At 37.8% G+C, this 19,189-nt stretch overlaps 1 protein-coding gene and 1 long non-coding RNA gene across 2 annotated transcripts in view; one reads left to right on the plus strand and one right to left on the minus strand.

Moving 5' to 3' along the window:
* The window catches only part of iars2 (isoleucyl-tRNA synthetase 2, mitochondrial), a 97,160-nt gene that overhangs the window by 44,001 nt on the left and 33,970 nt on the right, over positions 1–19,189 (minus strand). Inside the window, exons 13-14 of the mRNA XM_072580754.1 lie at positions 10,329–10,431; positions 512–605 (exon numbers count right to left, since the gene is read on the minus strand). Coding sequence (XP_072436855.1) covers positions 512–605; positions 10,329–10,431 — 197 coding nt within the window. The remainder of the gene's footprint in view (positions 1–511; positions 606–10,328; positions 10,432–19,189) is intronic.
* LOC140482595 (uncharacterized) lies at positions 13,497–16,611 on the plus strand. Its single transcript, XR_011961759.1, has 3 exons — positions 13,497–13,643; positions 14,443–14,556; positions 16,043–16,611. It is a non-coding gene; the product is annotated as an uncharacterized lncRNA (long non-coding RNA).

Raw genomic sequence — 19,189 nt, forward strand, 5'->3', positions numbered from 1 at the left:
GGAAAGGTTGTTTCAAGTCCAAGGTGCCAGAGGTCTCCCTATTTTTAATTATGAAACTAAATGGATATATAACTATAATTAACCTCTGATTTGTTCTAGGAATTTTATGACTAAATTCTCAAAGACAGGCTACTCTGCAGTCGTGTTTCTACTACTTTTACAAAGTTTATCATTCATTAAATAGTATAAGTATGACCATTGAATTGATTTATGGGTCAGATCCCAATTATGAAGTTGTTTCAACAATTAGCACTAATTATTGAGGCAACTATGTAATAACAAAACACATTTTTCTAAGTTCTTGGCTACTCATTATTGGGGGGAAAAAAAAGCCAACTGCTTGAATCCATGAAAACCTCCCTCTGACTTGGTCAGTAACGTTTAGTTTATAGCATGTCTACTGCATTTTTAACTTAGCTTTCAGTCAATTTTAGCTTAAGGTCAATAATCCTGTGCATAACAATGAATGATTTTTTATGATGTTTAACCATCATTAATATTAAGTTCTCACCTTCTAATACATGTGCCCACGAGATGCCACTATCAAACCAAATATCTAAGATATCCTCTCCTTTGACATAATCAGACACATCAGAACCTCCGCTCTGTAGAAATAGAAAACAAAATTGTAATTAGATCTTAACAAAAAATATTTCTACACTCTCCAGTTTACTAAATACAGCTGACTTACCAAACTGTCTTGCACCTGTAAATGCAAATACTCTTTTGATTTGTTTAGCATTACAAAACAGCAAACTGCAGAGGCGAGGTGGGAATGATAGTCAAATATAGCCTTGATGTCATGGGCAGAGTGTGGAATCAAAAAGCTCTAGTAAAATTGGGGTAAATGGGAATCAGGTGAAAAATCTCTGCTGGTTGGAGGCATATTTAGGAAACAGAAAGATGGTGATTGTTGGAGGTCAACCTTCTCAGTTAAAGAACATCACTGTAGCAGTTCTGTAGAAGAGTATCCTCAGCCCAGCCATCTTCAGCTGCTTCATCAATGACCATCCCTCCAACGTAAGGTTAGAAGTGGGCATCATTTCATAATGTTCAGCATCATTTAGATCTCCTCAGGTGCTGAAGTAGTACCTGTCTATAAGCAGCCTGCCACAGACAACATTCAGGCTTGGAAGGACAAGTCACAAATAACATTTGTGCCAAATTAGTGCCATGCGATGGCCATCTCCAATGAATGTAAATTTAATTAAGCCCACCCATTCTAACCGTCAATGGTATGACCATCACCGAATCTCACATTATTAACATCCTAGGGCTTACCACTGATCAGAAACTTAAGTAGACTAGCCAAACAAATACTGTGGCTACAAAATATCAGGGGCCAGGAATCTTGTTGCAAGTAACTCCTCTCCTGACACTCCCATCAAAGCACAAGTAATGACTGTGAAGGAATACCTGCTTCTTGTGTGGATGAGTGCAGCTCCATCAACAGTCAAACAATGTGATACTATCCAGGATACTGAACTGGCAACACATCCACAACCATTCACTCCCTCCACCATATACACGATGCAGAGGTTCATCGAAGTCCTTTGACAGCACCTTACAAATCCACATTCACTACAATGTAGAAGGCAGCAGATACACAGAAACACCATAGAGTTCCTCTCCAAGCCGCTCATCATCTGGACATGGAAATATATCATTGCCCCTTTGGTGTTGCTGGATTAAAATCCTCAAACTCCCTTCTCCATAATAGCATTGTGGGTCTACCTACAGCACATGAAGGGTCGTGAAGTTCAAGAAGGTAGTGAAGTTCAAGAAGGTAGCTAATCACCACTTTCTCAAGGGCAGTAAATACTGGTCCACCCAGTGAATCCTACATCACCTGAATTTATTTTTTGCTTAAATTGTGGGAAGGCTCTCTGGTCTAAATTATTCCCATATTACCACTGTGGAAAAGGTGCTGTTACACCCATGTGAAAAAAAAACTCATGGGGGTTTACCTTCAACCAAGATTTACTGTTTCTGTGATGCCAGCATTGGATAAGATCTGTTTGAGTTTTAATTCTGATCTAACGTTATGGTTGATCAGTAAAGCACTGAATAACGTAAGTTGCAGAATACCATATATTCTTCAGATTTTACAGGATAGCTTCAGCATTTTATCTCGTGGAAATACTCAAACAGCTACAGAATTTTGCAGATCTAATATGGAACTGCTGAGGACAAGCCCATTATGTTCATGCTTGTGAATAAAAAGCTATTATTCAGCCTTATCCCATTTTCCAGCTCTTGACATCAAATCTTGCTGCCTACTGTACTTCAACTGCATATAGAGTCATAGGGCCACCATGCTGACCAGGTTTCCCAATTTGAACAACTCCCACTTGCCTATGTTTGGCCCATATGCCTCAAAACCTTTCCTATCTAAGTACATGTGCAAATATTGAAGTGTATTTTTGTTAAATAATGATAAATTCTTCTGCCTCTACAATACTTTCTTGGAATGAATTCCAGACCTTCTTCATGCTTTGAATGAAAGAAAAATATTCAACTCCACTCCAATCCTTTCACATCTCTGTTAACAGCAATAGCCCTTTCCTGTCCATTCTATCTAGGCTTCTCATAATTTTATACACCTCAATTAAATCTCTCCTAATCTGCCTCATATCTCAAAACTTTTAAGTCTTAGCAATACCCTCATAAATCAATCATTTTTATACTTTCTTTAACGTATTCACATCCTTCAGGTACTATGATACCTGAGTGTTACACTGCAATAATTATAGTTTAGTTATAATGCGTGTCAGATTTTGCTAAAAAATTTAAAGTCCACACTTGAATGTTATAGTACTACCATTAGTGGGAAGGAACAATTACAGAATGCCAAATTTACATAGATCTCATTTTGAGTTTTGCCTCAACTAGTTCTTCAGTCTGTCCTAGAGAAAATTCCATGCTCTTACAGAGTTTAGTTCTCCACTTCTAAATCGAGATAAGAATATTAATTATAAATGTGAAATCAAATGACATAAAAATCACTGAATGCATAATTTTAAAATGGGGACCCAATTGCAGCCAAGTGCACAAACCAACTTAACCCCTGCTTTATCCCTTCAATTGGGATCTTGCTTCATCTTAAATCATGTGCAATATTACAGAAGATGGTCAAGTACAAATTAAGAAAAGCACTACATAAAATTATCTGAATTAAATTTACTTTCTAGTTTTACTCCAAATAGTTTTGAAAATCTCAGCAAAAAATATGCTAGTAAGCAAAAATATTCCAGTTCTTCAACTCACTGAACTGTGCCAATGCACCCTGGAAAATTGGGAACCTATTCAGACTGCACAGTTTGCAATCCCGTACTATCTATCTAGTTTCTGGGTATTATTGTCCCCAGTAACAAAGATAGGTTGCACAACATCACCATGGCCAAGTCTCTCTCCAGCACTACGTGTGTTGATTTGAGTAGAGATTGCATTGTAGCTGCTCCACCCCCAAAGAAAATTAGAAATAGTCAGAGCAACTGTTTCAGTCAAGTCCATGTAAGTTTAATTTGGGAGAGGCAGCTTTACAGCCTCAATGAGGCACTCCTAGTTCAAAGGTACAGTTCAAAGTAGACAAGAACCAATTAAGCAGTATTTTAGTAATCACATAAAAGCTGACTCAAAATAATTTTAGCTTAATCGTTCTCATTACCTACATTTTTGCAATGAAATAATTATTCCTCGGTTTAACGGAAAAGAATTGCAATAATTATTTTGGCACTCATTTAACTGCTACGTAAACTCTAGACAAGTACTACTGTTCCCATTTAAATATAACACAATAAATAGCTCATCAAAAGCATCTGATAATTTTGAAACTGAAGCATCCTGCAGGATAGCACAATATTATGGTATTATAGCATAAAAATGGTAGAGGTAAGAGATCAATTTAGAAGGGTAGAAATTTTAAAAATCTGATAAAAGATTGTAAAACTTGAATTAAAATCACAAGGAATGTTATTAATTCTGATAATGTTCCAAAGGGAATCAATGGGCTTGTACAATTAAGTAACCATAGTTATTCAGACAAAACAAAAATTAATCTGAACATATTACAAAACCTTTGTACAAAATAGCACTGATCAAGTAATAGAAAACGTAATAGTATTTGACAAATGGAAAGTGTCAATCAATTTCCTCTCAAAGTCTACATCTCCCTCCAGCCTACCAGTTGATTTAAAATATTACTAACCCAGGACTCTCTCTCACAAGTGCTGAATATGACTTTGAATGTTATACCAATCTTTACTATGGACAAAACTCGGAGGAAACAATAAATCATTCTGGGTCAGTGGAATGGCTGATTCTTTGGTCGTCAAAACTTACAACTGACTTTGCACTGTGAGTAAATTAATTGACATAGATCAATCATTTACAAGAATGATACCAGGAATAAGAGATTTTAGATACAAAAAAGAAGTAGAGAAATTGGCTTACTGTCCTTGGAGCAGAGAAGATTAAGAAGTGACCTTACTGAAGTGCTCAAAATTATGAACAAAGACACAGAAAAAAATCTTGTATGCACTTATTCAATATTTTAAACAACCAAAACAGATAAATATAACATATTAAAAGATATAAACCACAAAGCCTGTACACACGCTTTGCTCTCTCTTCAATAAGATTAAATTATTTAATTTAAGAAATTACTTCATACCACCAACAGCACCTTCCTAAACCACAATTTCTAAAATCTTGAAAAACAAAGACAGCAGACATAAGGGAACACCAACACCTGCAAGTTTATTTACAAGTTATATACCATCCTTACTTGGAATTACTCCATTCTTTCTATAAGTCAAAATCTTCAAACTCCTTTCTTAATAGCATGGTGGCTGTGCCTACACCAGATACGTTGCAGGGACTGAGGCACCATGCTCTCAAGGGCAATGAGGAATGGGCAACAAAATACTTGTGTGATGTGCACACCCCATCAAAGAACCTTTGTAAAATTGAGAGAAGGGTCATAAAGGAGATGGGGATGGTGGGGTGGGATGGGAGGTGGGGGTTTACAGAGAGGGGGATTTCCAAAACATCAAACAGCTAAATGAGATTATAACACTGGAGTGTTTAAGAAGATAGGAAGCAGTGAGGCCAAAGACTTCAAATACAGGGTGAAGAAAATGAAGTTTCAGAGCTGACAGCTAAGGTACATAGTGAGGACCACAGTAATAAGCCAGCAACATGTGGGATAGAAGATAGAGTCAACACAGTGAGGTTGAAGGACTGGGAAGTGGGTATGAGAAGTACCTTTGTAGGGAGATGTATAAAAAAAGACAGAAGTGGGACTGAGGTTGTGGTGGGGTAGCATTAGCATTAAGAGGAAGCAACAAAGCTAGCCTAACAGATCAACATTACCTTGATAGCAAAATTGTGTTTCTTGCACTTTTTGTCAGAAGGGAGGTTTAAAAAAGTTTCTGACATTGGAGGAAATAGGCTATAGATTATCTTTACTCCCCAAGTGATCCTGATGTAGTGGGTAATTTTGGAAGAGGCTGAAAGCAAGTAAATTTGCCTTGGCCCAGCCAGATGTGGCAATGGGTTACCAAGGCATTAAAACATTACATTTATTCAAGTTTAAACCACCTGGACTTCAAAGAGCAAAGAAGGAGTTGAAGGAGTGGAATGAGTAAGATGGGGGAAACAGCAAAGATTTTGATAGGGATACCAGAATGGCAAGAAATAGCCAAGCAAATGAACAGCTTTGAATTATCATAGTATGTGGTAGGCCAAAGGCTAGAAGCTATGAGTTTTGAAACTCAAATATAAGTGGCTGGATTGAGGAGTAAACTTCCTTTTTGTAAACAAAGGGCAAATATAAAGGATGTGTGCTGTAAAGGTACAAGTAGAGGCAGTGAGAGATACAAAGAATGGTCAGAGACAGTCTTAACCAAACATCCTAACCAACCATGGAGAGCACAGAAATGCAACAGTAGATGTTTTTCAAGTTGGATGTGCAAGTGTTGGAATGTGGTAGTTTGTGGAGTAGTGTACTAAACAAAGTGAGCCACTAGCAATGACAGCAAGCTTTCAGATTATGAAAAAAATTGTGCGTCATGGAAGAGATTAACTTTGAGATGATACATTGGCAACAACAGTTGACTGTGAGGGACAGCACGTGAGATGGTGTAACTAACAACTAAGGTATTAAACTAGATGGTGTAAAGCTGGAAGGAAGATTTCATATAAGCTCCCCAGCAGTCTCCTCTCCAGATACTCAGCAATGGCCAAGAGTTCTACCCTCTACCTTTTTCTGCCACCTTCAACCCCATGGGAGTTCAAGCCAAGGAGGGTAAAGGAGCACCTGGGTAGGACACATGCAACATGTCTGGGCCCTCTAGCCATAAACACAGTCGGACCAAAACTCTAAGGCCTATAAGGTTCCATTATAGGGAACACTCCTTCCACCTCTTCTGCAGGCATGTAGATACCGGGGGTGGGGTGGGGGGAAATGGGGGTGGGAGGGAGGGATCAACCATTAAGCTGCACTTGCAGCTGGGATTATACAGAAGATGCTGGTATTAGCGACACCTCATCATTCACAGTCAGTGAGAAATTATTTCACACAACTATACTATTTCTATTTGCCTGTGTATGGCCCCCATCCCTCCAAACCTTTTTAATCCATGTATCTGCCCAAATTCTTTCAAATGTTTTTGCCTCCACCACTTCCACTATCAGCTCATTCCACCCTCTGTGTTAAAAAGTCACCTATCAGATCAGATCTCTTAAATCTTTCCCCTCTCACCTTAAACCTACGCCCCCTGGTTTTGGACTCCTCTGCCCTGGGGAAAAGACCTTGGTTATTCACCTTATCTATGCACATCATGATTTTACAAACCTCTATAAGTTTGCCCTTCAGCCTCCTACGCTGCATGGAAAAAAGTCCCAGCCTATATAGTTTGTCCTAATAACTCCAGTCTTAGTAACATCCTTGTAAATCTTTGTTGTACCCTTTCCAGTTTAATAACATCCCTCCTACAGCAACCAAAACTGTACACAGTACTTCCAAATGTGGCCTGACCAACGTCTTGTACAACCACAACTTGATCTCTGAAGTCCTGTACTCGATTCTCTGACTGATGAAGGAAAGCGTGCCAAACACCTTCTTCACCACCCTGTCTACTTTCAAGGAACTGTGTACCTTCAGCCCTGGGTCTCTCTACTTGACAACATTACTTAGAGCCCTACTGTTAAGTGTGGAAGTCCTGCCCTTTCTGATTAGATTAGATTCCCTACAGTATGGAAACAGGTCCTTCGGCCCAACAAGTCCACACCGATCCTCACAGAGTAAACCACCCAGACCCATTCCCCTACATTTATTCCTGATTAATGCACCTATCACTATAGGCAATTTAGCATGGCTATTTCACCTAACCTGCACATCTTTGGATTGTGGGAGGAAATCGGAGAACCTGGAGGAAACCCACGCAGACACGGGGAGAATGTGCAAACTCCACGCAGTCGCCAGAGGCTGGAATCGAACTAGGGTCCCTGGCGCTGTGAGGCAGCGGTGCTAACCACTGAGCGACCGTGCCACCCCCTTTTTTTTCTAATATTAAGAAAGGACATTAAAGTGTTTGTCTTACCAAAATACAACACCTCACATTTATTAAATTAAATTCCATCTGCCATCCTCAGCCCGCTGGCTCAGTTGATCAAGATTCCATTGTACTCTTAGATAATCTTCTTCACTGTCCATTGCAGCACTAATTTTGGTGTCATTGGCAAAGTTATTAGTCATATCTCCTATTTTCTCATCCAAATTATTTATGTAAATGACAAACAATTACGGACCCAACAACGATCCTTGCGGCATACCACTGGTCACAGGCCTCCAGTCCGAACAACAACTATCTACCACTACCCTGTCTCCTACTATTAAGCCAATTTTGAATCTAACTTGCCAGTTCTCCCCAGATTTAACCTACTAACAAGCCTACTATGCGGAACCTTGTTGAAAGTCTTGTCCATGTAAGACAATGTCTGTCTCTCTCTCCCTTTATCCATCTTCTTGGTCATCTGTTCAAAGAACTCAATGAAGTATGAGAGACAAGATTTCTTATACACAAAACATGCTGACTATTCCTGATTAGTGCTTGCCTTTCTAAGTGCATGTAAATCCGGTTTCTCAGAATTCCCTCCAGCAACTTGCTGATCCCCAATGTGAGGCTCACCAGTCTCTAGTTCCCTGGCTTTTCTTTACAGCCATTCTTAAATGGAATAGTGTAGATGGGATGGGCTTCAGATTAGTATGACCGGGTGGTGCAATATCGAGGGCCAAAGGGCTTGTACTGCGCTGTAATGTTCTATGTTAAATAATAGCATCACATCAGCCACCACCCAGTTTTATGGCACTTCATCCATTGCTGTTGATGAAACGGATATCTCTGCTTCAGGCCACACAATTTCTGCCCTGGCTTCCCACAATGTCCTGGGACACACTTGATCAGGCCCTTGGGATTTATCTACCTTTTTGCATTTTAAGACCTCCAGCCCCTTCTCTTCTGTAATGTGGACTCTTTTCAAGATATCGCTGTATTTTCCCAAGTTCCCTAGCTTCCATGTCTTTCTCCATAGGAAATACTGATACAAAATATTCATTTAGGATCCCACCCATCTCCTGTGGTTCCACACATAGACAACCCCATTTATCTTTAAGGGTGCCCTATTCTCTCCTTAGTTACTCTTTGTACTTGGAGAATTCATTGGATTCTCCTTAACCTTATTTACCAAAGCTATCTCATGTCCCCTTTTCGCTCTTCTGATTTCCCTCTTAAATGTACCTATACACGACTATACTCAAGAGTTTCACTTGAACCCAGCTGTCTATACCTGACATATGCCGCCTCCTTTTTAACCAAAGCCTCAATATCTCTAGTCATCCAGTGTTGCCTACTCTTGCTGTTCATACTAACAAGAACATGCTGTCCCTAACTAGTTATCTTGCTTTTGAAAGCCTCCCACCTGCCAGATGCCTTTACCTGCTAACAGCCTCACCCAATCAATTTAACATTTAATAAGAACAATCAGATGATTCAGAGCAACCTAGTCTAAGCACCAAGCTCGTGCTCCAGTTTGTTGGCTGCTGTCACCTCTTGGATTTACATGTGGGTTCTGTTCCAGCTCCCACCTCAGTGGGGGAATAAAGCCAAGCTCAGTTTGTGAATCATCTGTGGGAGCTGTCAAAGCTGCCCTGTAGGTCAAGGAAGGAGGTAACTGTCAAGCTTCAAAGTTGCTGGTCTGCTGTGGGAATGGAGGGCAACCTCCATCATGTCCAGGTGGTTCCTGAATTGGTGGCAGTTTATCGAGGGGATACTGTCAGGTGGACAGCAGCTCTGGCTGGCGGTCTTGGGTGTGGTGAGTGGAGGCGCCCCTGATGCAGCTTTCTGGCAGTGCTGTAACATCAGGAAAGGCCACAAGTTGAAAAGGGAGAGATTGTGCCAAAATGGTATCAATAGAGTCAGGTACTGTAAGTCACTGCCCTAAATAATATTAACCTGAATCTTGTGAAACTCCAGTCTTAATTACCTCATGACGATAAAGTGATATAACATTATAAGTGCAGAATATCTACAGTACAGTATAAATTGCAAATGATCTACTATACTGGCCTCAACATGCACCACATATTGCAATGAAAATAAAAAGAAAAAATGTACCAGATTATCTGATTTTTAAAAAATACTCTGATCAATTTAGCAAAAGAGTTTCACAGTTCACATAACATTTTAGTCTGATAATTTGAATGTAAGTTTTAAAATGATGTATGGCTATGAAGTCTAATTGGTGCTAGGCAGGGCCATAAAAGAGGAAAGACAACAAGTTAACTCTGCCACCCTCAAACAAGAAAAATCTCAAGTCAAATTTAATGTGTACTATGAACTGCGGTGTCAGATTACAATATGAAATGATATTGCGATTGAATATTAACTCAATGTTTCAAAATGGTGTGCTGAGACAATTTAATACTTTTCAATGGTGCTTTTTCTGTTTGCAGGGATCCTTTCTGGAATGTTGACAGGTTTTAAATTTCCACCCATTGACTTTTGGGCAATTTTTATGATATTTTCAACAGATCTAGTGCGATGTCATTCACTCCTTTTTAGATGCCTGTAAGATAATCATTTAAGCTAACTATGTCTGTGCTCCTTTCCTTTTTATATTCAATCAAGCTATCTAGCAAATAACTTTTGCGTAATTTACAAGGAAGTTGCACAGGATTTCCTTTCAATAGTTTGCACAGTAGTTTGAAATGTTACAGTTCCTCTTGTAATGAATATGAGACCATCACCTCTTCAAAGATTACTAACCTTTTTTAAAATTTCCTTAGTCAGGAGCTGGTCCAAAGGTAGAGTCCACCAACAGTCACTACCGTGTTCTTTAAACAGTTTGATAAGATGATTCCCTGTGTATCTGTGTGGGAAGTTACACCTGATTAGACAATTCATAGCCATTTTGACAAACAACAGTGAAGTTCAGTTCTTAAAATAAGCATTCCATGATTTCCAATATCAGTGGTCTGTCTTTCCTTTTTGGGGGTGAAGAGGGAGATTAGACTAGATATAACAAAGTAGTTTTTAAAAATGACCACAATGTAATAAATTCTGCATGAAAGCAATAGCTACTCTGATGATTAAAGTCACTATTTCTCAGCAAACGATGAAAAAACTCACAAGCCTCCGTCATTTCCTTTTAAAAAGTATTTATAAGTCAAGCTGCAACTCCTTAAAACAACACTGTGGATGATGTTTTAATATATTAAATTTTAAAAATACTAATAAAAACAAAGAAGCAGAAAAAATCTTGGCATGTCTAGCAATATAGTCATACAGCACAGAAACAGACCCTTTGGTCCAACTTGTCTATGCTGACCAAACTTCCCAAACTAAACTAGCCTCACTTACCTGTATTTGGCCCATATCACATCTAATCCTTTCCTATTCATGTACTTGTCCAGATGTCTTTTAGGTGCCTGCAACTACATCTATCACTTCCCCTGGCAATTCATTCCAAACTGGAGCAGGAAATCATTCCTGATGAAGGGCTTTTACCCAAAACATTGATTTTCCTGCTCCTCTGATGCTGCCTGACCTGCTGTGCTTTTCCAGCACCATTCTAATCTAGACTCTGGTTTCTAGCATCTGCAGTTCTTGTTTTTACCTAATTCATTCCACAGGCGAATCAACCAGTGTGTGAAAAAGATCCCTCTCAAGTTCCTTTTAAATCTTAATCCCCTCACCTTAAAAATATACCCTCTAGTTTTGAACTCCCCTACCCTCCATTCCCTTTATCTAAGCCCCTCATGATTTTGCAAATCTTTGGAGAGAAAACAACAGTTAATGCTTGGGATCCAATGTAACTATTGTGGTTCTATTCACCGAGCTGGGAATTTGTGTTGCAGACGTTTCGTCCCCTGTCTAGGTGACATCCTCAGTGCTTGGGAGCATCCTGTGAAGCACTTCTGTGATGTTTCCTCCGGCATTTATAGTGGTTTGTCTCTGCCACTTCCGGTTGTCAGTTCCAGCTGTCCATTACAGTGGTCGGTATATTGGGTCCAGGTCGATGTGCTTTTTGATTGAATCTGTGGATGAGTGCCATGCCTCGAGGAATTCCCTGGCTGTTCTCTGTTTGGCTTGTCCTATAATAGTAGTGTTGCCCCAGTCGAATTCATGTTGCTTTTCATCTGAGTGTGTGGTTACTAAGGATAGCTGGTTGTGTAGTCTTGTGGCTAGTTGGTGTTCATGGATGCGGATCGTTAACTGTCTTCCTGTTTGTCCTATGTAGTGTTTTGTGCAGTCCTTGCATGGGATTTTGTACATTACATTGGTTTTGCTCATGCTGGGTATCAGGTATCGACATGACCAGCTATCCTTAGTAGCCACGTACGCATATGACAAGCAACATGAGTTCAACTGGGACAACACTACTATTATAGGACAAGCCAAACAGAGAACAGCCAGGGAATTCCTAGAGGCATGGCACTCATCCACAGATTCAATCAATAAGCACATCGACCTGGACTCAATATACCGGCCACTGCAGTGGACAGCTGGAACTGACAACTGGAAGCGGCAGAGACAAACCACTACAAATGCCGGAGGAAACATCACAGAAGCGCTTCACAGGAGGCTCCCAAACACTGAGGATGTCACCTCGACAGGGGACGAAACATCTGCAACACAAATTCCCAGCTCGGCGAACAGAACCACAAGAACGAGCACCCGAGCTACAAATCTTCTCACAAACTTTGAACATCCAATGTGACTCTCTAGAACTGTTCCAAAGGAGAGTCATATTGGATTCAAAATGTTAAGGTTGATTCTCTCCCCATAGATGTTGCTAGGCTGGAGTAATTTTTTTACTCTTATTTAAATTTTAGTGAATTTAAATATTAACCTGCATCTGTAAGTGAATACACTTTGAGTTTAAATATCACCTATAATATTATTTTGGTGAGTTTTGCCAGCACTGTTTTTTTTATTTCAGATTTCTAGAGTCTGCAGTATTTTATTTTTATTTGTGTTTCTTCGTTTTCAATGCAATAAGATAAGTAATGGAATGAGAGAGAAACAAATATACATTTTACTTAATAATGTATTTAAAGCATTACCCTGAATGTGATTAACATTAATTAAACACTAAAACAGGAACACAAAATAAATCAAAAGGAGAAGAATATTGTTCTTCTGACCGAGAATGATTTTTCCACTCCTTCCAAATTCCCTTGCATAAAATGCCCCTTTGCTTCCTCAATTTTAGGGTTAACAAAAAGTGGCGTAACTTTGCATACCTCAAGGCATGAAAGTCAATCTTACAAATAAAGTTTTTAAGGACATTTAAACCGCTTGTGACTATATCAATGAGAAAATAAAGCCATCCATAAGCCCACAGTAATGACATAACTTCATAACATGGATGTATATCTTATTTCTGAAACAACTGCATTATTTCATTCAATGACAAATGTGTAATCATGATCCTCCTCTATTGACTGCTCAATTTCTCTTTCGATTTTGCCCCCTTTCCCTCCATCTGAATAGCTGCCTAACTAGCCAAAATAGTAAAAGTTACAACAAAATAAATATTTGTATTTATTTAATTCTACACCTGCAATTGTTTTCAAATTTATTCATTTGAAAAGAAAAACTAGCTAAGTTCACTGTGAAAAATCCATTTACTTTTCAGTTTGGTCAATCATGTAACAATTTACTGAAATGAAATTACATATCAAAGATATTATTTCAAATGACTCTCTTTGAAATATTTGAACTCATGCTAGCTACACTGGGTATACAAAGTAACTTTATTAAATATTTGCAGTCTGGGTAATCATTAACTCACATTTATTAACTTCACATCAGCCAAGGTCCATAGTACTTTTTAAAGAAAATACAAAAGTGAAATTTATTTTCCACTGCTTTCCATTTGACAAAATCTCCAAGCAATGTTTGCAGCTAAAGAAGAAATACAGCTGTATTGTATTTTCTTTCTTCTCAGAATGAGGGCATCAGTGGAAAGCCCAGCTATTGTTGTCCATCCCTAGCAGAGATGAGCGATTCGGTATAATTTGCAAGAAGGTTGGGACAGCAGCCATGGATCAACCACGATAGTCAAATAAAGGCCAGGTGAGGCAAAAACAAGTTTTATTCCTTACATTAGAGAATATGTTTTTTTTAAATGACAAACAACAACTTCATGGTCACTTTTACTGATGTCAGTTACTTTATTTCCTGATTTCTTTTCAAATTAAGTTCAAAATCTCAGCCTGTTATGGTAAGATTTAAGTTTGTGCCCTGTAAAGTATGGACACTAAGTTTTGAAGTAAATTTCCTTTAAATGCAAGGAGTATTATTAGAGTTCAATTGACTAGATATTGTCACAATGTTGATAAAATCAGTTTGTAGCAGGTAAGGAGTCTGTTGCATAAGCATTTAAGTGCTTATACATCCATTGTTTAAAAGCTGTCATGATAATGTAACTGTACTATAAAACTTGAAAGCAGTGTTTTGACTCTTAGCACAAATATTCAAAACCAAAGTTTTAAAAAGCTGCAAAACCTTGAAAGATAAACTATTGAAATGTATTAGAACTGATACAGCACACATTTCAGCAAAATGTAAGTTTATGTAGCCAACAAATTAATCCTTTTGATTTAAGCAAAGAGCTGATCAGAAAAAAACACTTGGCTGTATGGGCACAGATCTAGGCGGAGTTCTAGCATTACATGACTTGCACTTGGTTTCAACAGCAAAGTGAATGATGTAATGCAGCGACCATGACACCAGCCAATGAGTGTATAGATTGATATTGACTGAGCAGAATGCTTATCTACTCTGGTAGAAACATTGCTGCAATAAACTGATGACTTGCAGATGGAAGTTGGAAGTAAAGTACTTATGGCCTTCCTCATTAATATCTTTTAAGGACCAAGAGTAGATCCAGACAGACAAGATAAATTTTCAACAATGACGTGCTGCTTCTTCCTCCCCTGTTAAAGTGGATACATGAGTCACTAAGCAATCCGTTCTTCTGAAACAAGTAAGTTCTGTGAAAATTTCAAAGAACTGATCTTATTGCATGTGACAAGTATTTTATTTGTATATATTGAAAGAGAACAATTTCCAATGAATTTAAGGGTAAACCTGTATTTCTAAATTCAAGAGATGTGTGAAGATCCCAGTATATACTATGGTCAGACTGTAAGTTACTTTTCAGATACCGCTGCTAACTACAGAACAAAAAAAAACTTCTTCAACACTTCGATTGTAAGGATTCTTTGCCTTACCTATTAAAAACAAATATATCATATAATAGTTCTAAAAATAAGTAAAGTTGCCACAGTCCTACCAGACCATAGGGTTGTCCTCTCAATAGAGAGAGACGATTGGTGCTACTTTAACCTGAGGTTCACCACACCTCAGGCGAGGGGAGAGGTTGAGAAGAGCACTTCATGGTAACCTCAGCCACGTGAAAATTGAACCCATGTTAGTGAAATTACTTTGCACCACAAACTGGCCAGCCATCTAGTGAGCTGATCACCATTAATAATAATGGTGCTTCATAAAATAGAAAAAAAAATGTGTTGATGTATATACTACTAGTTTACATTTTACCATAACATACTAAAACTCCCAAATGCCAGTAAGAAAAATTAAAGGGTTGATGATGTGTTAGATTAATTGCATTTTAATGGTATCACTTATATACCCTTTTATAGAAGAATTCATTGATTTCATGATACATATCCTGGAATGTATCAAGCTAAAAAATAGCTCAACAAACACTTTGTTCGAAACATCATGTGCATCTTTTGATCATGCAGGGCTTAAAATTCCCTCCCGTGATTGTAACACATTATCATGGAATGTGTTATTCTAAAGAATTAATTTTACTCCTTAGTTTGCTTAAGTAAAAATCTAGTTACTATTTGAAGAAACAGCTCAACTCACTACCAGCAAATTCTTGAATCTCTTATCGTGTCCCAAAGATCGGTACTGTTATATCAATCAGCTAACAATGCTTGTCCCTCTCTTGTTCCAGTTTTCACAGCTTAGTATCAAACTTGGCTTTTAATGTCCCTGAAATATGAATCACCACATCGAGACTGTAGGAACTTTCATCACCATTGACGCAAATTTCTTTCTGGGATTTATTTGATTTATTTTGCTGAACTGTCTTTACATTTGAACTTGGGTCTGATTATCTGACATTATAGTCATATTTAAGACTTACTATCTGTGAAAAAGATGTGGCCGTGTAATTTTATTTTCTCTGGGCTCTCAATTGAGGTTCTTATTCAAAAAAGTTTCTCCTATTACTCCAAGTCATTCAGGATGCCATCCAAACATCTTAAAACCAAATGTGTGATGGACAGTCAAATGAAAAAGCTAACAACTTTGCTAAGTATTCTTGTCCCTTTTATCAAAGACTTGTTACAAATTACCATTTTCTACAAATAAATATGCATGATAAATGATAATCTGTTTTAAACTGTTGATAACACTGTGTTTCTGTCATAATCCAGCTTCAACAACAAAAGGAACAAGTTCATTGTCATGATTGTGGAAGATTAAATTCACCTTGAAAAAAACTTTTAGGAAAACAAGAGAACAGCAGTGTGCATCAGGTGTAACAGCAACTCCATTTGGACGGAACTGGCTTCCAGTGGAGCTGCTGTTACTTTCGATGGGCACTAACATATCAAGGATCCCTTCCCTATTGAAGACACACGGTTTCTAGTAATTAACTGACCTAGTAATGTTGTTGATTTTCTATGAGGTTCAGGTGTACAGGACTATGACCTATGAATTGACAGCCAGTGCAATTACAGATTTGCCTGTCAGTTCTATAGGCCACTATCCTGTCCACTACAATTATACGAAGGTTAAATCCACACTTTGGAAACACAACTTATGTCTCTACTTTCTAAAATATATAAAGTAGAGATCTGAATTTATTCCACTATAACAGTTCAAATGAACTTCTATTCTTTTGCATGTTAAAAAAAAATATGTTTGTAACTATTATTCCAACTACCTCGCAACGTGTTATTACAAATATGTACACCACAGTATTAAAACATGTAAACCAGAATTTTGCTTTTTGAATAATTCTCACAATAAATATGCAGCTAACATGATAAAGGGTATAACTTCCAAATTTGCAGATCAAGATTTTTCTTCAAAAAGGATTTGGAATAATGTCTCATTCTTCATGTTTCATATTTTAGCAATCTTGGACAGACAAGTATTTGAACATATGCAAAATACAATTTCGTAAAGTACTATTTAAGTAGCAACTACACATATCAAAATTTAAAATTTACTGAAACTATAAAGTTAATATATCACTACTACACTTTCCAAAATGGTTGGTTTCTGTGCAAGTAATACTTTTGCTTCACGTTTAAATTGAATTAATTATTTTTCAAGTTCCAAATTTGTCCTGCTCACCTATGGAACAATAACGAAAGCTTCTGAAAAATAGCTCATCTGTTTTGGCTTTAAAAGTACACTAGAGAACTTAAATAATGCTAAAAAGAGATATTTTGCTTTGTCCTCACTAGGACAAATGTAAAAATGCCAAATTTCAAACAGTTTGTATTGCAGGATAACTGCAAAGTGCTGAATGGTTGGACAGTTAACGATGATTGATTAAGGTGTTGACATGGAGGAAGCAGTGGGGTACTTTAGGGTCCACAAGCTCCTGAGTATTTCAAAAACGACACAGGTTTGAACATATTCTTCATATTGGCAGAGAACAGGTCCCTTTGTACAAATCTATGTCACTTCTCGCAAGTATAATTGAGCAATTTTACAAATAGGATTGAATATCCAGGACTGGCTGTCACTCGCTGACTCGAGAACTTATAAATCAGGTTGCTCGCAAACATTTCCAAATTTCAGCTGAAAATTCATAATTAAGGATGGTTCCTGCATCTGGTACCACCTAACAATAAAGTTTGCCACAAGGGCTATTATAGTTCAAAGATAAAATTCATATAATGAGGTGTGGCTCCATGTCACTGGAGGAAATGTCATCATTTTAAGTTGCAGGACTCTGCTAACTGTAGAGTTTCCTTGCTGAGTAATCCCCAATAATACAATCCATTGAAAGCCCTTTAGTAGTCACATGGAATTAAGGTAAATTTAGGTGGTATAATAGCCTTGCACATTGAAAGTAACAAATAATAAGTTTTTACAAAGATATTTTTAAGCCATAACTTTATCTAAACTGAACAATTAGAAGAAAAACAGCATATTAGTTAAATATTTTAAAATCACTACCAAATCTAATCTATTGAAATCTTACAATACAGTGACAAATTTCCTCATTTTACATCTTTATTGAGAACATTTGCCAGGAATTCTCAAGTCTAGAAATCAAAATAATGAATAGTATGATTTTCAAGAGCAAGTTTTATTTGACCAATCTCTGATTTATTTGAAGAGGTCACAGAACAGACAAGGGTAGAATTGCAGATTCAGTTCATCTGGAATTTCACAGGGCCTTGCATAAAATACTAGATAAAACACTAATGGACAAGGTCAGAGCAAGTGGAAACATGGAACAAACAAATTGTTAGCTAGTTGGTTGCAGGCAAAAAGCAGACAGTAGAAGCAAAGGATAGCTGTTCAGAAGATAGATGTGCACCACAAGGATCAGTGCTCATCAAGGCAAGTGTTGCTGTGAAGAGCAGAGGACAGTTTTGTGTTAAAACCAATAAAATTCTTACAAAAATACTCAAAAATGGAAAAGAGGTGAGACATTTGGAGCTTTAAGGTACAAGGATTGCCATCGGGCCTTCCTGAAATATTTGGATAAAGTGGAACGACTTTTAAGCTCACACGAGGTTTTAATTTAACATGGCTGGATGAAAGGAGTCTACTAGAAACCTGGAGTAATTTTGAGCTTTTCCTGTAATGATTCACATCTGCCAGAAGAATGATGCGAGCAAAAGGGGTTGCAGATCCCCTCAATAACATGTATTCCTGAAATGAAGGCATAGTCAAAGGGAATGGTTTTGGGAAGGTATACAGATTGGTACTGAAACAAGGAAAGAAGTTACAAGGTACATGGGCTTGATGTTGGTCAAGCATCTGCTCATAAATGATTAAAGAATAAATATAAGACATGTTGGAGTAAAAGATGCTGTGCACAGAGTCATGAAAGTTAGATAAGAATAACTGTGGAAGAACAAGTGAGGCAATGATGATATCTGAAGACAAGGCTAAGGATTTAAACACTATTTCTTTCCCACAAAGAGAACCAGTGGAGCTTTGCAGAACTCTGAAGTCATTAATTACGTACATAATGGTTATAAATGCAAAGGTTGTACTGTGTAGCCCAATAAAGTTATTTTTTTCCATTGCATGGCAAGGATTTCTTGAATGTAGATCCTTGCTAGACAGCAGGAGATAGATTGATGAGGTAGTTAATTTTAAAAAATATGGCAGCTAATTACAGGTCAATTGCAATATCATCTGTCAGAGGGAAATCATATAAATAAGGAAGATGGTGCCAATTTTCAGGATTAAGTGAAAAAGATTTACAAATAACTAGCACACATTTCATAAACAGAAACAGACGTTGCTGGAAAAGCTCAACAGGTCTGGCAGCTTCTGTGAAGGGAAATCAGATCTGGGGAAGGGTCGCCGGACCCAAAATGTTA

Source organism: Chiloscyllium punctatum, chromosome 11 (assembly GCF_047496795.1).
Source record: "Chiloscyllium punctatum isolate Juve2018m chromosome 11, sChiPun1.3, whole genome shotgun sequence".
In the NCBI taxonomy this organism is placed as follows: Eukaryota; Metazoa; Chordata; class Chondrichthyes; order Orectolobiformes; family Hemiscylliidae; genus Chiloscyllium; species Chiloscyllium punctatum.